Genomic DNA, 16538 nt, shown 5'->3' with positions numbered 1-16538 from the left:
GGCGCTGGGTGAGACAAGAGGCAAAAGAAGCGCCCGATCAGCAAGGGTCTGATACCAAGGACGAAGGCATTGTGCGACACGAGCGACTCATATATTCTCCGATAGACCATCCTCAAGAAGACAAGACGCTTGTCAACGCCTCAGGATAAAGGTCATGGTCCAGGCGCGCTCGGCGGGTTGGAAGGGGAAGAGCCCTGCAGGTGGCGGTGGCATTTTTCTTGACTGCATACAGTGTCCGCAGTATTTATCTGAACAGCATCAATCGGTTTGCTCAGTCGAATGGACCAGGCCCTGAAAAAAGGATCCCTTATTGGAGTAAATGCAGAAGAGAAGAGAGCTGTGCATTCATCAAGAGGACACCACAGAGAGGGAGGATTATCGTTAGTAGGAGACAGAAGGGAGGCGGTAATAGTGCGGGTTATCACATGCCTCCTGCAACCCCCTTCGCTGTTCAACTGAGAAAGAACGCACCTAGAAACTGTACTCCGTATGCTCCACCAACACTCCATACTCACCAGCGGTGGTGGCACCAGATGCTACAGTAGGCGACCATATCTTTCAGCACCCCCTCCCCCCTGTCCAAGCCACTTAGCTTGCCGCTTTTGCTATATTTTGATCGGGACTGGCTTTGTCTAGGGTCTGTGACCTATCATAGTGCGCAGGTACCCTCCAGTGGCTTCAAAGTCATGTGGTTATAGAATAGCAATCTGCTAATTTGCAGAGGGGGGGGGGGGGGTCAGAAAGATATGGTCGCCTACTGTACTTGTCTTTACAGGAGATTACGAACAGAGGTGGCGATGCGATGCTGAACAGTCCTCCTCTCTTCTGAACTCTCAAGTCACGTTGGCGGAGTTGACAGCCTACCCCTCAACCGCCTCCAAGATTGCTTCTCAGCCATATCATAAACAGTTAATGTCGATGCGTTTAACGTAGCCGGCTGATGGGTTCTTCGTCCTTGCTTATAATGAGAGCAGGAGAACACAGGTGACCGGTAATTTCTTTTTAAGTAGCTAGATCTGATGCATAGATAACTTCCCAGTAAAAATTAATTTGCAAAGCAAATATAATACACGCAACAATGCCAGTGCCAATGCCATCGCCATCCTGACCGTATCTCAATAGAAACAGTCGTTAGCTGAGCATCCCGATACCCGCTGCTGACCTATCCCCCATTTTGAACATTCCGTGTGATCTTGGGGGGGAAGAAAAATAGAAGGGTGCTTCAGAGTTAAGTGCAAAGCAAGGTGCAATCTTTTATGCTTACAAGCACAAGCCACATGAAAAATTTGTTGTGATCAAAGATCCGACCGAAGAGAAATTAAGGGGAGCAAGGAGGCACCTGGGGCCTGAAAGGATTATCCGAACGGTCTAATAATTCAGCTCCCCGCCTCCGGGTCCACCCACGGCATCAAGATCCTCGTAGCTCTTCAAGCTACGACCTTGCACAGCTTCGCGGGGACCCATGGCCTGCTGGGGACCACCGGCACCCATAGCGTCTGGAAAACCGCCTGCGCCAACGAATCCTGCGGCCGGGTGGCCTGGCGGGATGTACGCTGCGCCAGCATTTGGAGGCATACGTCCACCAGGTCCGAACATACCGGACATCCCACGGACAGGGCTTAGACGGCCACTACCCATGCCGGCACCTGCGCCGTAGCGACTGCCACGACGGTCGTATGGTCCTGGACGGTTGGTGTATCTGCCGCCCCCTCTGCGCATGACGCCAGGCTGGTGAAGAGCGGAGGGGTCACCAGGAACAAGCCCATTGGCATTCCATGCGCCTGGTTGGTTGACTCCCATGAACCCAGGGAAGTTGGCGGATGGAAGACCTTGGAAACCTCCGGCCATGGCGCCATTAGCACCGAAGTACGGCATGTTGGCCAGATTAAACCCACGAGGGGTACCAGCCTGCATATGGCCGGACGCAAGAGGGAAATGTCCGTTGCTGGTTGCATCAGACCGGGACGGCGCAATATGCGCGGGATCCATGACGTATGCGTTCACAAGAGTAAGCTACTAATCGTTAGTATCAAGTAAAATAAAACTATAGGGAGGTCATCCTACATCGTTCTTGATGTTTTCAAACCACTCCGGGTGGCGTTTCTCGACGTGCTTGCGCCAAAAATGCTCAGCCTTGAACAGCTTCGTACATTCGGGCACCTTGCAGCGGAACTTGGCCTCGTCCTCCTGCTTGACATATTTAGAAAGCTCTTCCTCTAGCGCTTCGTCGACCGGTTTTCCGCCCAGCTTTCTGATGTCAACGTTCTCCGGCTCTAGTATCTGGAACAACTTGTCTTCAAACGTCTTGACCCAATTGAATGCGCGCTGGAGCTGCTGTTCCGATTTCGACGCAAACCGCGGTGGCCGCTTCTCCTCCGCAGGCGGCGTGCCTTCTCCCTCCTCGCTTGGCTCCTTCTTCTTGACAGGGAATGGCTCCCCATGGGCGCTGGCCTTGGCCACAGCTTTCGCCTGGCTGCTCAGCCCGGCCCGCGGGCGGCGCAGATGCCCTCCGGGACACTTCCGAACAAGCTCATGGACGGAATCGCTCTCGAAAACGCAGAAGAAGCAGAAGTTGTACACACGACGCAGGTACTCGACCATCAGGTCCAGTTTCTTCTTCTTAACCAAGAGATCCTCGTCATCAACCTCGTCTTCATCCCATCCTTCCTGTTCTTCACCCTCCTCACCTTCCTCTTCTTCCAGACCGTCATCGGAAGCGAACTCGCTCTTCCGCTTCTTTACCCTAACTGGACCCGTGACAGGAGGCTGCAGCCATCCTTTACCGCGGAGATCTTCTACACGCTCTTCGATTTTAGCAAAACCGTCGGCATTGCCCATTTCGGAATCGAACTTCGAGACCACACGCCTGGCCAGCTCAAGGTCACGTTCGATGCGTTCAGGTGCGGAGAAGAGATCCCACAGCGCTTTCTTACGCGGCTGGGACGGCGGAACGTGAACACCAACATGGCAGACGAAGTCTCCGTGGACAGGATCGTGAATTGTCTTATCGTTGATAGCTTCGAGAGCCTTTTCGGCGGTGGAAGTGCCGTGTGTCCCATTCGCGGCGGTTTCGGTGTCAGCTTCTTCGCCCTCTTCCTCTCTACCGTCCCCTCTCTCGACCACGGCAGGCGACTCTGCGGCGGGATGGAGCATAATCCACCCCATACGGTGGTACTTCTTTGAGGGGTTAGGGTCACTCAAACTCAACCACTTGAACCCGCCATCCTGCTCGCCAAGGTGCTGTTTGCAAAACTCCTCGATCTTTTCCCGACTCACATTTGGCGCTAGGGTCTTGATGAGCAACGCAGGCTGCGACAACGACTCATCCCGCAGTTCAGCACCTCGAGCAGGAAGAAGGTCGAGAACGCCCAGCGTCTCACCAACGGCGGTCGCCTCCCCTTCTTCCTTCTCAATAACGCCACCGGCCCCGTCGCTCTCGCTCTTGTAGATGCCTTCCAGTGTGAACTCATCAAACACGCCGGCATCAATGTCACGCTCCCACTGTTCATATGCGCCACGGCGGAATTCCATCAGACGGCGGCGCAGGGGATCCCTGACCTCAGGAACGTAACGCTCCTTGAACCACTCCTCACCGCGATGCTGCTGGACAAAGGTTCTGGCCATCTTTATCTGCAGCTCAATTTTGTATGCGTCATAGGCGGCCTGGATTAGTCCTCTCTCCTTTTCCCTGTCTTCACGTGCCTCGCGCTCCCCCTTGACGCGGTCCGACGGGCGACGACCACCATGTTTGGCACGCTCCTTCTCCTCCTTGATCATCTGCTCGGCTCTCCACCATTCTGCAAACCAATTAAAGCCAACCTGAAAGTCCAGCGTGAGAGGGTTTGGAAGGGGATTGGTCGGAATGGGTCTTTTGCCAGAATCCTGCCCCGGGACATAGCGGTCGATATGGGCCACATTAGGAGAAGGTGCACGGCGGCGATCCTCACGGTCTCTAGCCGAATATTCGCGCGATGACCCGTAGTAATCGTCTCGAGAGGACCGGGAGCGGTCGGGAGGCTCATAGCGGTCGATCATGACGGGGGATCGCGAGCGACCACGCCCACGGCGGCGATCCTGCGAAGCTGGATGCATTCAGTCAGCTATCATGGCTGGAAAATTGTTTGAGACCTTACCTGGAGATCTGCGCCGATACGAATCAATCGGCGGCCTGGATGAGTAAGAGTCACCGTCACGACTCCGTCCCGGAGAGGCGTAGCCGTCGTAAGAATCCATCACCACGGTGCCAGCACAATATCCTTCGGGTGGAACGAGAGAGTTGTTTTCTTCACCGTGCAGACGGCCCCAGCAAGGCGATTGAACGAAGATCGACTCAGATGGTCACGAAGCAGTCGCGTTGCTATGTCGCTGCAGGCAGAAAGGGGCGATCGTGACCTGCCCTTCGAGGCACTTGAGGTCGTAAACGTGAGCTAAGAGCCGACATGGCGAATGTTAGATCAAGTCTTCAAAACGTAAAAGTGGTTGGTGCTTGGACGTGAACAATGGGGGCAATGGAGGACGAGGGCTGTTCCAAAAGAAAAAGGACGAGATAAGGCTGATGTCCGCTAGAAAGCGGTCAAAGAAAAAGGACGAGGTTGTAGGTGAGCTCCACCACAGACCACGAGGGTGGTCTGGGTGATGAGAGACAGTGAGGGAGCACGCTCGCGGGAACGGGTTGATGTGAGGAGCGTGCAGAGTAGGAAAGATGCGCAGCAATGACGAAGTAGATTGACGGACGCTGAGGCGCAACGATGAAAAGATAAAGAGTGGGTGAAGAGTGATAGTATAGAAAAGAATAGGTCAAGAATATAATAGAGGTAGGGGGCTGGCTTGAGATGCAAAGAAGACGGGGCAGGGGAGTTCGTGAGAGACAAGGGCGGCAACTAAGGATAGAAGAGAAGAGGTGAGGCAGGCAACCTACAAGAAGCCCAGACAAGAATGGAGAAAGTGGCAATAGGTGAGCAGTCCCCGAGCACGTCGATCTGCTTATGAACGTGGAGATAAACCCGGGGAGGGTCTAAGCAGACGGTGGAGGGGAGATTAGACGGAGGAAGAGAAGGAGAGATCGAGGTTGACGATGGCTGGCGATGGAGACGGCGGATCTGGTGGAGCGTGCCCGCTAGGCCCAAGCCGGGATCGCGTGATACGCGGCTCCCCGGCATCAGGACGACGACAGCAGCAGCAAGCAAGGGGAAGAAAGGGGAAGATGAGATGAGATTTGATGTCAAGACAACAGACGTGCTGATCTACAAAAGTCTCTCTTACCTTGGTTCCCAAAACGGCCCCCCAAAAACAGGCACGCAACCGATCTCAGCCAACCAAACCGGACGAAGGTCTTCTAGATAAATTGCTCTTGTACTTGCTGGTGCTCGACGGCTCTGTTAAAGCCTGGAGATGAAAGAGATCTTCTTATATGGTGGCGAACCGCCGTAATATAGCTGAAGTTTTCACTCCACCCCCCAAATTCACGTTCATCTACTTTCACCGGACGGTGATCGCAACAAAATAACTGCAACCCCACTACAGATTCACTTTCCGCGGCTCTTGTTCACCGTTTCCAAGTCACTACAGCTTACTATTCTACAAGGTACCAAGACACTTCGAAAAGGATCATTCCATCATATATCATGATATTTGTACATGCTATAGGGAATCATCCCTCTCCAATTCACATACAAGCAGCACATCGAACTCACTTTCACAGATCGGCTGGCTCATGACAAGACGCAAAAAAAAATTGAAATCACAAATATAGCTATAAAGGCCGTGGTAGATCCCCGGAAGTGGTGGAGTGCAAGACATTTTTTCTTCGCCGACTCATCACCAACCAGAGAGCCACAGATACCTAGAAGCCTAGAAGAAAGAAACAAAGAGACGTATACACACAAACAGTTCTCGTCAACCAGAATGGAAACATCCGTCAACAGTCGAAACGAGTGTCTGAAGATAAATAGATCACGGGTATCCCCAACCCAGACCCCCAACCCAGCCCGACTAACAATGCTAGGAAAGCAATCATGACCCAAAAAAAATAACCAAAAACATGATAAGATCCCTCGCATTTGCATTGGGTGACAGCTCAGATCCCCAATATTCCAGGGTCCGAAGTTTGTCGTACCGTTCTTCCAGTCATTGCTCAAATTTTTTTACCAGTGATGGATGCCTCTCTCTCTATTCCCCAACCCGATCCGAAAGAAATAGCATCGAAAGACGAGAATAAGGATTCATTGACGAAATGCTGTGTTGCGTTGTGCTTCATGCTAAGTGCTGTTGATATGGACAACGCAACACAGCAAGAAAGGACGCGAAGGCCTCCGGATGGTGCGAGTAGGCAATCCCCAACGCAGGCAGAATCTCAATAACACGACCATCTGCGGCAGTTCCTCGCTTCCTTACTCGAGAAGGAGAAGGAGCAATTTTTTGTTGGCCCCTGCGGACCAAAACCCCCCTTGCTGGACCACTCTCGAGGCTCATGAATAGGAAGACCATGGAACTCGCTCTTGCGCCTTGCCAGCAGGTCGCATTAATGGTACCTGTCTTTGAAAGCTAGAGACATCTTGGGCTAAGTTCTTCGACTTGCCGAACATAACATCAGGTGGCCGGTTCACCCGTAGAGAAATTCGTGCACTCATCTAGCCACCATTCCACAACTGGTCCGACCACTCCACTTTGTGCAGAACAACCAGCGGGCAGTGCAGCAGAGGCTCGCCTGAGAACGGACATGAAGATGAGGAAATCGTCTCATGTGATGCAATGCGGAAGGACAACCAGCAAAAGGAGAATGGAGAGCATAAAATAACAAATCATCCCTCCCAGCACAGCAGTATAAACAAACATAACATCAATATGAAGCTCGACCAAGAAGAATCAACATAAAAGGGCAGGAGAGAGCACAATGCACACGTCGCTTGCTAGAAAAATACCAGACATCCATCCATAACTGCGGCCATGAGAAAGCTGTAAATACCGAGAAGAGAGAAAGTGGGGCCAGTCCGAGACGGGAAGATGAGCATCGGACAGTCGAGCTGTCAATGCCGTTCATCCATCCTCATCGGAAGGCTCTGCCGACTCAACCTCGCTCGGTTCAGCGCTCGTGCTTGTCCTTGGAGGAGCACCAGTCTTAGCCTTCTTTGCTGGAGAATCGTTCTCCTCGTTAAGCGTGCCGGACTTCCGCTTCTGCGCTGTGGAGTTATTCTCACCGGCCGTTTTGGTCGAGTTATTGTTTGCATTCTCCTGCCCTGCCGCGGCGGCAGCTTGTTGGTTCTTCTCCATAGCAGCAACTTCATCTGCCGTCAAGAAGCGTCCACCGGGACCGCGTGGCCGCCTCATGGCATGATTGTGTCGCGACTCATGCAGGTACGGCTTTCGCCCCTTGGACGTCAGTCTGAGCTGTTCCTCCAACTTCTGTCGCGCAACTCTTCTCTTCAAGATACGATGAAATTGTTTGGCGTTGACGTAGAGTGGAGATTCCTCGGCAGCACCCGCGACCACGTCTGGTGACGGCTGGCTCTGCTGCACAGGAGGCTGCGGTGGAGGCGGCATCGACGGAGGTACCGATGGTCGACCGACATGGTTCATCACAGGCTGCGCACTCGGGACATGCGGACTACTTACATGGCTCATGCGACGCTGTTGCTGCAGCTGCGCGTTCTGAGTCATCTGCACTTGCGAAGGCATGGGTGGCATCTGTCCGGACACCTGGGGAGGTGAACGGGGATTTCGCTCATTCTTGACCTGAACACCACCCATCCGCGGCGATCCGCGAGGTCCTTGGGCCATCTGTCCTGCCATCGAGTCCTGGTGAAGAGGGTAGAACTGGCCCGAGGCCGCAGCAGTGGCCATGGCAGCTGCCTGGGTAGGCGATATCCCGTACGTCTGCGGCATGGCGGCAGTAACTCCGTACGGTTGGGGAAAGTTCATCTGTTGATGTACCGCACCGGGGGCATTCTGTTGTTGATAGTGACTTTGCGACGGGAGGATCGGAGATGCCTGATGATTCGGATGAGCCTGCTGCATGTGTGTCTGTGGGTTTGTGGGCGATGTCATCGAGCCCACCGGAGCTCCTGCGTTCGGGGGTGCAGTCTGATAAGGCGCGGGCATGTGTGAAGGGGCGTGAGGATGTTGACCGTGAGGCTGCTGATACTGTGGAGGGTATTCCATCATGAGGTTGCGGTGGTGACGGCGCTTCCCGTCGCACTACGGTTTGCACCGCGATATATGATGAAGTAGAAACCGAAGGCGCCAATCAGTCAGACAGAGTTATGTTGGCGCGCAAGTAACAACAATCAAGTCGAATGGACCCGTGGAGCAGATAGTAAATCTGCTGCCGTTTACCAGGAGCACAGGGTAATAGTGGGTTCGCGCGATGAGTATAGCTTCAGAGCGGTTGGCTTTTGCGATCGTTGATTCGGCACGCTTAATTCGATAGTCTGCAGCCTTGGGAATTCGCGTCAGCGCCTGCCGCAGCATCGACTGGTCACTGGATCTTGGTGGGGACCGGTAAAAGGGCAGAGGCAGCGAATGGGCATGGAACGCTTACCTTTCTCTCTCTCGCTAATATAGTGTTCCTCTGCTTTCCGTAACAGGATGTTTTTGAAGTATGGAAATCGTGCTCTTGTTTGCTCGACTTGCCTCGGACTTCGTCGCGGACGTTCTGGGTCTTTGTGCGATCTTTACGCACGCTCCCGGCTGAGACGTGGTTGGGCTCTGATGCAGCCGACCGGGGTGCGCTCGACAGAAGCCGTGCTTGATGCGTTGTCAAACAGAGCGTGATATCGACGACCCGACCGTGGCGCAGGGATTGTCTATCGCCAGCACAGGGCAAGGCACGGGGAGACGGAGCTACGCAATCTATTTCAACCGGCGCTAGGCAGGCTATCTGGTTTTCCTTTTCTGTCCTGGCTGGTGCTGTCCGGCCCCGTCCGTCGCAGGCAGAGAAATATGAGGCGGTGCCAGCGGCTCGCGCTTCGGAGGATTCTCCGCGGGCTATGTCAGCCTGGATGGAGAGGATTGAAAAGCGGGATGAGCCCGGCCTTGATGTCAGAATACGCCTAGAATGGCTCGCGTCGGCGGTTCTGCTGCAGAAACTGTTAGTGGTTTTTGTCTGCGAACAGTAGCGTTCACTCAGTGCGCTGTCAAATGGGAAGGGAGTCGGGATGGTGGGGGGGTTCATGTCAGGTTTAGTCCGGCAATCAAGGATGTATGCGTTGGCAAATGCGGGAGCTTCATGCAGCCCCAAACATACCTCTGGGATCAGCTCCGCGCATCCAGTGCACGCTACCAAAAGGTCCTTTTCCTTATGCGCAAAATATCCTCTTCAGCGAATTTTCTCTTTCGCGCGCAAATTGCGCGAATAGACACTATGCGCGAGGCAACAACAGCGAAAGAGGGGCCGAGATGAGGCCTGGCGATGGGAGACTGACGCGCCGGTGTCGCGCGGGTTGGAAAGCGTGACAGTGCCAGGTATGCAGATGCGACAGCCGTTGGCGACGTCACAAAGAGGAAGGACTCCAGACAGCGAGCTGTTGCTGCACTGCTGCGTGGATGCGACGTTAGTTCCTGGCAGTATTATTTTTGGTTGAGTGGCGGTGGTGGGTGTGTTGTGAGGGATGAGGGGAATACAATCGCGTCTGCGGGCCGCAACAACAGCCCGAGGCCTGGGGCGGTCGCCGCAGGGCTTTGGGGAGTTGCCTGAACGGGCGTGACAGTTATTCTCCGCAGGACCTGGGGCCACCCCGATCCAGCACGAGAAGGGCGATGAGATGATTTGACCAGAGAGCTGGGGGGTGGGCAGACTGTGGTAGGAGAAGCTGACAGTCACGGGAGGGAGATGGTCAGAATGATTCGCGGGGGAGGGAGCACAGGACTCTGCGAACTAGACGGCGGGCAGCGCACAAAGCTTTTCCGCGCGACCGTGGACTGGCGCTGACTGATGTCAAGGGCCGGCCGATCCGCGTACGCCCCGGCTGTCAGAAACGCAGAGCGCGCGTGTGAGGATATCCAGCGATTGGGTTAAGGGACAAGAAGGGGGATCGGTTTGTGGGGAGTTGGATCGAGAAAAGCGACTGGCAGAAGGGAAGATAGAGGGCAGTGAGTGGTTGGGGGGGAAGAGCCGCATAGGACGTCTCAGGCGAAGATCGCTGGACCCAAAGCAGAAAGACAGGTCGAACAGACCAGAAGGCGAACAGGGAGCTGGGAAGAACAAGGGATGGTTGCACGCGAGGATTGGTAGGGCAGAAGTGGGAAAAAGCGGCGTACCTGGGGACGGTGATTTGACCAGACCGTGGGAGCAATATCAAAGGATCGATGGTCCGTGATTGGGTTGCGGACGGATCACAGATGATGCTGCTGGGGAGAAAAATGATGATAGGATGATGGAAGGGAAGCAGGAATGGCTGAGATGAGGCGACCGAGTCGGATCTTGACTGGCGAGCAGACAAGGGATTGGAGAGGCCTGACGACCAACGAGAGAGAGCAGAGGGAGAAAGCCGCAGCGACGAGAAGGGGCGGGCGATGGGGCATTTGTACCGGGCGCGCACAGAGGGGGAGCTGACTGGCTCGGCTGCGAGCTTAGCCTGTGGGCGGTAGCGGGCGGTCGAACGACGGGGCGACCACGACGCGAGTGAGCGAGCAACACGACGGCCGTGATACTAGCCGGGATTGCAGCGAGATGAGATGTCACAGAAAGAAAACTACTAGAAAGGAGACGAGGGGAGAGATCCGGTCAGCCCGGGCTGACTTCCTACGCGGTAAAAACGGGCCTTAACTGTGTACGCTACCGTAACAAAAAAAAAAAACTGTACAACAACCCACGCCGTATCGCCCATGACGCACGCCGCGCCAAGCAGTGAAAAAGACCGTGACATCGAGCTGCCCAACGAAAGGCCCCCGGGCTCCCGAATCTCTTCGGTCTTGCCGCCGTTCCCTCCACAAATCACAAAATTCCATCCCCGTTTCTTTTTCTGACTGGCTGCCTGCTGTGATTTATTATTTTTTTCTTCCCTCTTTTTTTTCCCGTAAAACACTGTGGTGCTCCCGTCCTGCGATGCGGTCCGTGGCTGGGACGTCGCGGATCTCGTGACCGGCCTGGCTCCGGCCTCGGCTGACTATCCGCTTTGGGAAGTCTCCTCCACTCGACGTCTCCTCGCGCTACGGCCACCCGACGGGACTTTGACTTTTTGGCCCTGCCAGGCTTACAGCAGCACGGGATAGTGGCTTTGCTATTATAATAATTCTTTTCCGTGCTCCCTATGTGACCATGAACCAGCCAGCCCCATTTAAAATTTGAATTTGTTTTTTTGTTCCTTCACAACACTGTGTGATCCGACCGTCGATCGCTCTAGAGCAGCACCCACCGTGCCAGCGCACCTCTCTGCTCCGTCGTCCACAGTGCACATTTTGTCCTTTTCTCATTCTTATTTCCCTGGACGGGGAATACATCAACAAAACCAGGCAATGCAGAATCAAGACAAGAGAGAGGGGAGGGGCAAGGATGAGGGGCCAAGAATATGCATCTAACGGATCCATGTCGAGCTCGGGTCCATGCAGGATGACTGGTCTCTTCCATGCCATTTTCTCCCCACCGGGCTAAGAGCCAGATATGCCTGATTCATCATAGCCCGACTAACCCAACAGAGCGTCGACATAGTACGACTTACGGCATCCTAGTACGGAGTACTCCGTCAGCGTGGACCGTACAGTATGCCGTTCTCAAGCTTGACAGCAGCGTTCACATCGCATCCAACGTTCAGTTGCTTTCCCGTTCGGTCCTCCCTTCTCTTCGTCCCTGTGATTTGCATCCCATCTGGCCCGACAAAGGCCCCTCCCGCCTCATCCAGGAAGGTTGGTCTGCATACGGAGTACATAGTCTCCGTCTTCTCCGTGGATTGTCGATCCCCATTCTACACCACGTGTGCAAGCCTTTTTTTTACCGCCTTCAGTCACTGCTCTCGCATATCTCTGCTTGTCGGTGCCTGACCGCTTGATCGAGCAAACCGTAAGGTCGGTGAAGGCACCCTTTGCATCATATCACTTTCACACGCGGATTCATTGCCGCACCTCCGAATCACAATGTTCCGGTACCTGAACGGTCCGTTCTTGTTTAGACAGCATCGTTATCGGTTTCGCGAATACCGGGGCTCGCGCGTATGCACTGGCCGTACGGACTACAAAGACAGTGCATGGTACTTGTAGATCTGGAGGTAAAGCTCTGGCCATCTGACGTCAGAGCTGCCGACACCGCTTCCGGTATGCGATGGTCCGAAGGAGCTCTGCCCGGGAAAGGCCGCAGCGCATTGGAAGGTCACTTGTCCCTGGGCCTTTCTCCGCATCCACATTCTGCAGCTGGATCGTTGTTATTCTTTTTAGATTATTATCAAGTACTTGCTCCCTGCTTAGACTATGTCGCGTCTGGTTCAATGTCATCGATGTCAGTTCGATCGACTACTGTACATTGTCCGCGAGGCTCCCAGGCGTCAGTGTTTTGCTTAAGAGAACAGTTTCATGGCACGGCTCCACTAGCTCCCTGAAACCCGGAGGTCTAAGGCAAACACAGCACTTCTGAGGATCCGACATCAATCCTTTCCTATTACTTTCAATGCGGGAAAAAGTCCATCATCCGACTGGGTAGAATGTTACAACCCAAGAAATGCTCTTCAATGTTACAACGGGGTAGGAAATTGCTCGATTCCTTGCAAATGTCACTTTGCTAGGTTTCTAGCAAATAAAGCCGAACGAAATGGATACATGCGCTTCTTTCGTCTTGTTTACTCCCCGAATCTCCAAGGATATCCGATTACAGTTTCAATGGATCGCCTTTAAACATGTCCATTGACCAATGCTCTTTGTTTCATACAAGCTACGTGTCCAGTCATTCTGTCTTCTTGCTCCTGGATGTACAAGGAAAAGCTGATATTGACAGTGATGGTTTCCTAGAAGCACATGATTGCGCCACAAGCTTTAGTGCTATCGATATCGGCACCATATCTAATTTTAGGGTTGACAGACTCTAAACAACGCTAGGATAGCGATAATAATAACTCCGTTTATGCCGATGACGAACCCGATATTCAGAATTACTACGTTAGAAATACTGCCAACAGCTCATGCATTTGAACCATCTCCCCGGTCCACCACGTATTTCTCCCTTTTTAGACACAAGCAGCGCCGATATTCCGCTTGCAACGTCACCTCCAACGGAGAAATGGGGAAGTCTAAGTGGAGTCTCCGTTCCGCTTCGAATTGGATGGGACCGCCCACAGTGGGAACCGGATCCACGGTCCTGTTCCAAGCCATATGTACAGAGAATCATTGGATCAAGTTGCGGCTGTCAGTTACATCTCCAACTATGCCCTTATCCAACGGGTCTCCTGTCAGAATCTGCGGAGCTGCGAGGATCCAGGCTGACTGTGGGGAGAGGATAGCTGGGCGTCTTGCTAGGGCGCTGCTGGGATCTAGGCGCTGGTATGTTACTTTTAACTTCAGTTTCGAAACAGGGGATATGATCATTTGAAAGCCAAAGGATCAGTTGAATCATGAAACAGGAGCAGCGATCAATATCACGCTCTCCTTTCAGCTCTTATCTCTCTCTGTGTGTGTATTGGCTGTCTCCCGGTTATTGGTTGAACCTTCGCGTTTCAGTTGAGCACGTTGAGGACTCGCTACAGAGATGTTATGCAAGGCAAGTGGATTACTGGTACTCTCTAACGATTTCTCCTCCTTGCCACCCAGTACTCACGGACGTGCAACTTTGACGTGGCTCATGGACCCCATGGCGCCCGGCACTAATATGTGATACTGGTCCAGGCTACCATCGTTTTTGCGGAGTACTACGTATATCCGTGCGCTATCATGATTTTGCATGGCATAAACATGAGAATAGACACGATCGGAGACGTATCACGTTGAGACTAGCACGGAGACGATGGGATTCCGCGTCAACCCAGCTTTGGACAGTGATGAGGAGGCCGCAGCAGATGGGCAGCTAAGTCGGATGGATAGTTGGCGCCATCTGGAACGCCCAATCAGGGCCCTACGAGGGCTTTCTGGGCGATGATAGGGTGGGTTGTTTGGGCTGCGAAGTTGGGGAAACAAACAGATGGTCCCATGTCTAAGCCGCTAAGTGAAGGGAGAGATAGGATTTTTTCAAGAGTAAGCAGCCTCGTCACGCCTTCTTCTCGTAAGGCGTACCTTTTCGAGCTGTGCCTCGAACCTTATGTCTCCTGTCTTGTTGAACTCCTACTTCGGCTCTAGGATGGGGCTCATTTACTCTCCACAGCCCTGTTGCCTACTCTGGATTATTTTTCGCTTTTCGCGGTACCTCGAGTCAGAGAGCTCGGGTGATAGACAGTCCATCGAGAAGATGAGGCGGCCACTCCGTTGGCATGGTGAACGTTCTAGATCCATGTCCATGTCTAGCCTACCGGTCCATCCCGAGCGGGAGCTCATCGAGATGTCTTGCCTACAAGTTCGATGATCCTGATGCCTACTGAAAATTCCAGGGTCAAGCCTCTGGAATCTCTACTGCGTGCTTTTTTCTGCGCGGTCTGAAACCGGAAACTAACGAGACCCGGGGGCTTGCTATCTTACTCCCTTTCCTGACTCCGCGGCCAGCCCCATATGCTTCGATATCCTCAACCTGGTGGATTTCCATCCACCTTCTATCCCTTTCTTCGTTCTCCGTTCGGTAGTAGCTCAAGTAGCTACCTGCCAGCCTGCTTATCCGTCTACTTACCGATATCCCGGCTGGCCGCTTCGTCTGAGACGTTGCGATATACAGGGGGCTAACCTGCGATCAGATGGCGAGGGAATGGTGTGAGCTTCGTCTGGAGCATCGTATGGAAGTCGACGGTACAGTATCTCCCTTTTGACTCTCTGTCCCTCCGCATGTGTCCCTCGGTCTCTTCGTTATACGACCTGGACGAGGTGTGCACATGCTACCGGGTTAGGTCTGTCCCCGCGGCCTGCTGCAGACATATCATATCCTTATTGGAACAATCCACATAACAACGTCAACTGCAATGGATGCTCCCATATAGCACTTGGGCAGCAAGGCAGCAATCAGGTATTCAGAGGTAGCAGTATAGATTTCAGAATCGTAGGGTTGAGTTGGGCGGATTGGGCTGGACGTACGATACGAGGTAGGTACTGTGTACGCAGTAGTTTTAAACGTCTGTAGTTATCCGACATTCAGTCAGTCAGGCAGGCAGGTAACCAAAAGATAAATCTGCAGAAATCCAACACTCAAAAGGCAAAAAGAAAGAAAACAGAAACAGACCTGTCTGTCTGTCTGTCTGTCTATTGATAACCCTGTTTCACGGCCTACCCGTCCATCATCGATGTATTGATACATCCGAAATATATATAGGAACCGCCCCTCCCCTCCTTCTCCCCCTCCTCCCCGGGTCCACACTCAGCCTTGTCGAATACCAGAACCAAAAACAAAAAAAAAGACAACTCAACTTCTCCAAGAAAATAAAACAAAAAAAAATAAATAAAAAATCAAGAACGAAAAAAATGTTTCCTTTCCCTCCCCTCAGCCCCCTCAACCTCCCCCACATGCTCTCCTCTCCGCGAAGTTAATAGTTATACGCAATACCAATATGCCAATATGCGTGGTGATGAAAACACTTAACTAACACTCTGAATGAAGTGTACCTAAGAACCTTACATGGTTGGGCAGCAAAGCAGAAAGGAAAAGCCCGCTTTCGTCGATAGGGTCGATAGTGGGTGATATGATGACTTGTTCGCATATTACAGGTCGGAAGGATAAGGATGGAGGATGGGATGGGCGGGTGGATGCATGGCATGCATGCAATATACGTCGAGTGCATTAGGCTCGGGGAGGGAAGGGAAGGGCCTTGTTGGGTTTTGTTTATTGCGTATGTGCTGATGTGCTGGGTGAAGGGTTCTCGTTGTCGCTGTGTATTATGAGGGGCTTATCATTGGAAAAAAAAATAATGTGGTTCATGTCCTAGTTGGTGCGGTAAAGATAGAAGATATATATTTATTCTGGGGATGGATGATGAATGGATATCAGTAAATGGTAGGAGTGCAGGTGCCTTTCTTTTATTTGTATGTAGCCAGATCCGATTAGGCAGTGAATTAATCAATCAGAGGTAGATTATTACAAAAAAAAGCCTCTAAACTGTTTCCAAGGGGTTCTTTTTTTTGTGTGCACTCTGCGACTACATGCATTATTACTTTGTCGTGGACTCGGGACTCAGTCAGCGACTGATCCTTGGGAGTAACGACACGTGCATACACAGATTGCAGTTATTTTTTTATTTGTTATTAAGTAAAACAGAGAGTATTATGTGAGATGAAAGTGTCTTTTGTTTTTCTTAATCTGATGTTTCTAGGGTTCATGGCACGATAGGTACCTGTCAGCAGGATGAGAGATGGATGGTCCTCGGTTGTTTTTATCGGGAAAAGCTTGGAGGGGTGTGTGTTATCGATAGGGGTCGGTCGCGGGTAGATGCGATTGCTAAGTCAGTTTTGATGGCTAGCAGTGTTGATGTCTTGTTCTTCTCCCTGTCCTTTTT

The 16538-nt window shown here is 52.6% G+C and overlaps 5 protein-coding genes across 5 annotated transcripts; 2 read left to right on the top strand and 3 right to left on the bottom strand.

The window, feature by feature from the left end:
* Window positions 1-1368: 1368 nt before the first annotated feature.
* VTN00DRAFT_5292 (uncharacterized protein) lies at window positions 1369-4233 on the bottom strand (the record flags this gene model as incomplete). The annotated part of the gene is made up of 3 exons (XM_069431807.1): window positions 1369-2013; window positions 2065-4082; window positions 4134-4233. The coding sequence occupies 3 exons, from the start codon at window positions 4231-4233 to the stop codon at window positions 1369-1371; spliced, it is 2763 nt and encodes a 920-aa protein (XP_069287729.1).
* Window positions 4234-4359: 126 nt separating this feature from the next.
* Window positions 4360-6018, top strand: VTN00DRAFT_5291 (uncharacterized protein; the record flags this gene model as incomplete). Its single annotated transcript, XM_069431806.1, has 2 exons — window positions 4360-4422; window positions 5647-6018. The coding sequence occupies 2 exons, from the start codon at window positions 4360-4362 to the stop codon at window positions 6016-6018; spliced, it is 435 nt and encodes a 144-aa protein (XP_069287728.1).
* Window positions 6019-6040: 22 nt separating this feature from the next.
* Window positions 6041-6873, top strand: VTN00DRAFT_5290 (uncharacterized protein; the record flags this gene model as incomplete). Its single annotated transcript, XM_069431805.1, has 4 exons — window positions 6041-6104; window positions 6151-6324; window positions 6378-6526; window positions 6634-6873. 4 exons carry the CDS (start codon window positions 6041-6043, stop codon window positions 6871-6873), a joined length of 627 nt encoding a protein of 208 aa, XP_069287727.1.
* Window positions 6874-7035: 162 nt separating this feature from the next.
* On the bottom strand, window positions 7036-8157 carry VTN00DRAFT_5289 (uncharacterized protein; the record flags this gene model as incomplete). Its single annotated transcript, XM_069431803.1, has 1 exon — window positions 7036-8157. One exon carries the CDS (start codon window positions 8155-8157, stop codon window positions 7036-7038), a length of 1122 nt encoding a protein of 373 aa, XP_069287726.1.
* A 170-nt stretch (window positions 8158-8327) lies between these two features.
* VTN00DRAFT_5288 (uncharacterized protein) lies at window positions 8328-11393 on the bottom strand (the record flags this gene model as incomplete). Its single annotated transcript, XM_069431802.1, has 7 exons — window positions 8328-8426; window positions 8537-8992; window positions 9046-9074; window positions 9242-9292; window positions 9420-9529; window positions 10255-10646; window positions 11352-11393. 7 exons carry the CDS (start codon window positions 11391-11393, stop codon window positions 8328-8330), a joined length of 1179 nt encoding a protein of 392 aa, XP_069287725.1.
* Window positions 11394-16538: the final 5145 nt, after the last annotated feature.

This window comes from Thermoascus crustaceus (genome assembly GCF_041956765.1).
Source record: "Thermoascus crustaceus strain CBS 181.67 unplaced genomic scaffold VTN00scaffold_3, whole genome shotgun sequence".
NCBI lineage: Eukaryota > Fungi > Ascomycota > Eurotiomycetes > Eurotiales > Thermoascaceae > Thermoascus > Thermoascus crustaceus.
The sequence above is the reverse complement of the archived record's forward strand: the minus strand, read 5'-3'. Positions and strand labels throughout refer to the sequence as shown.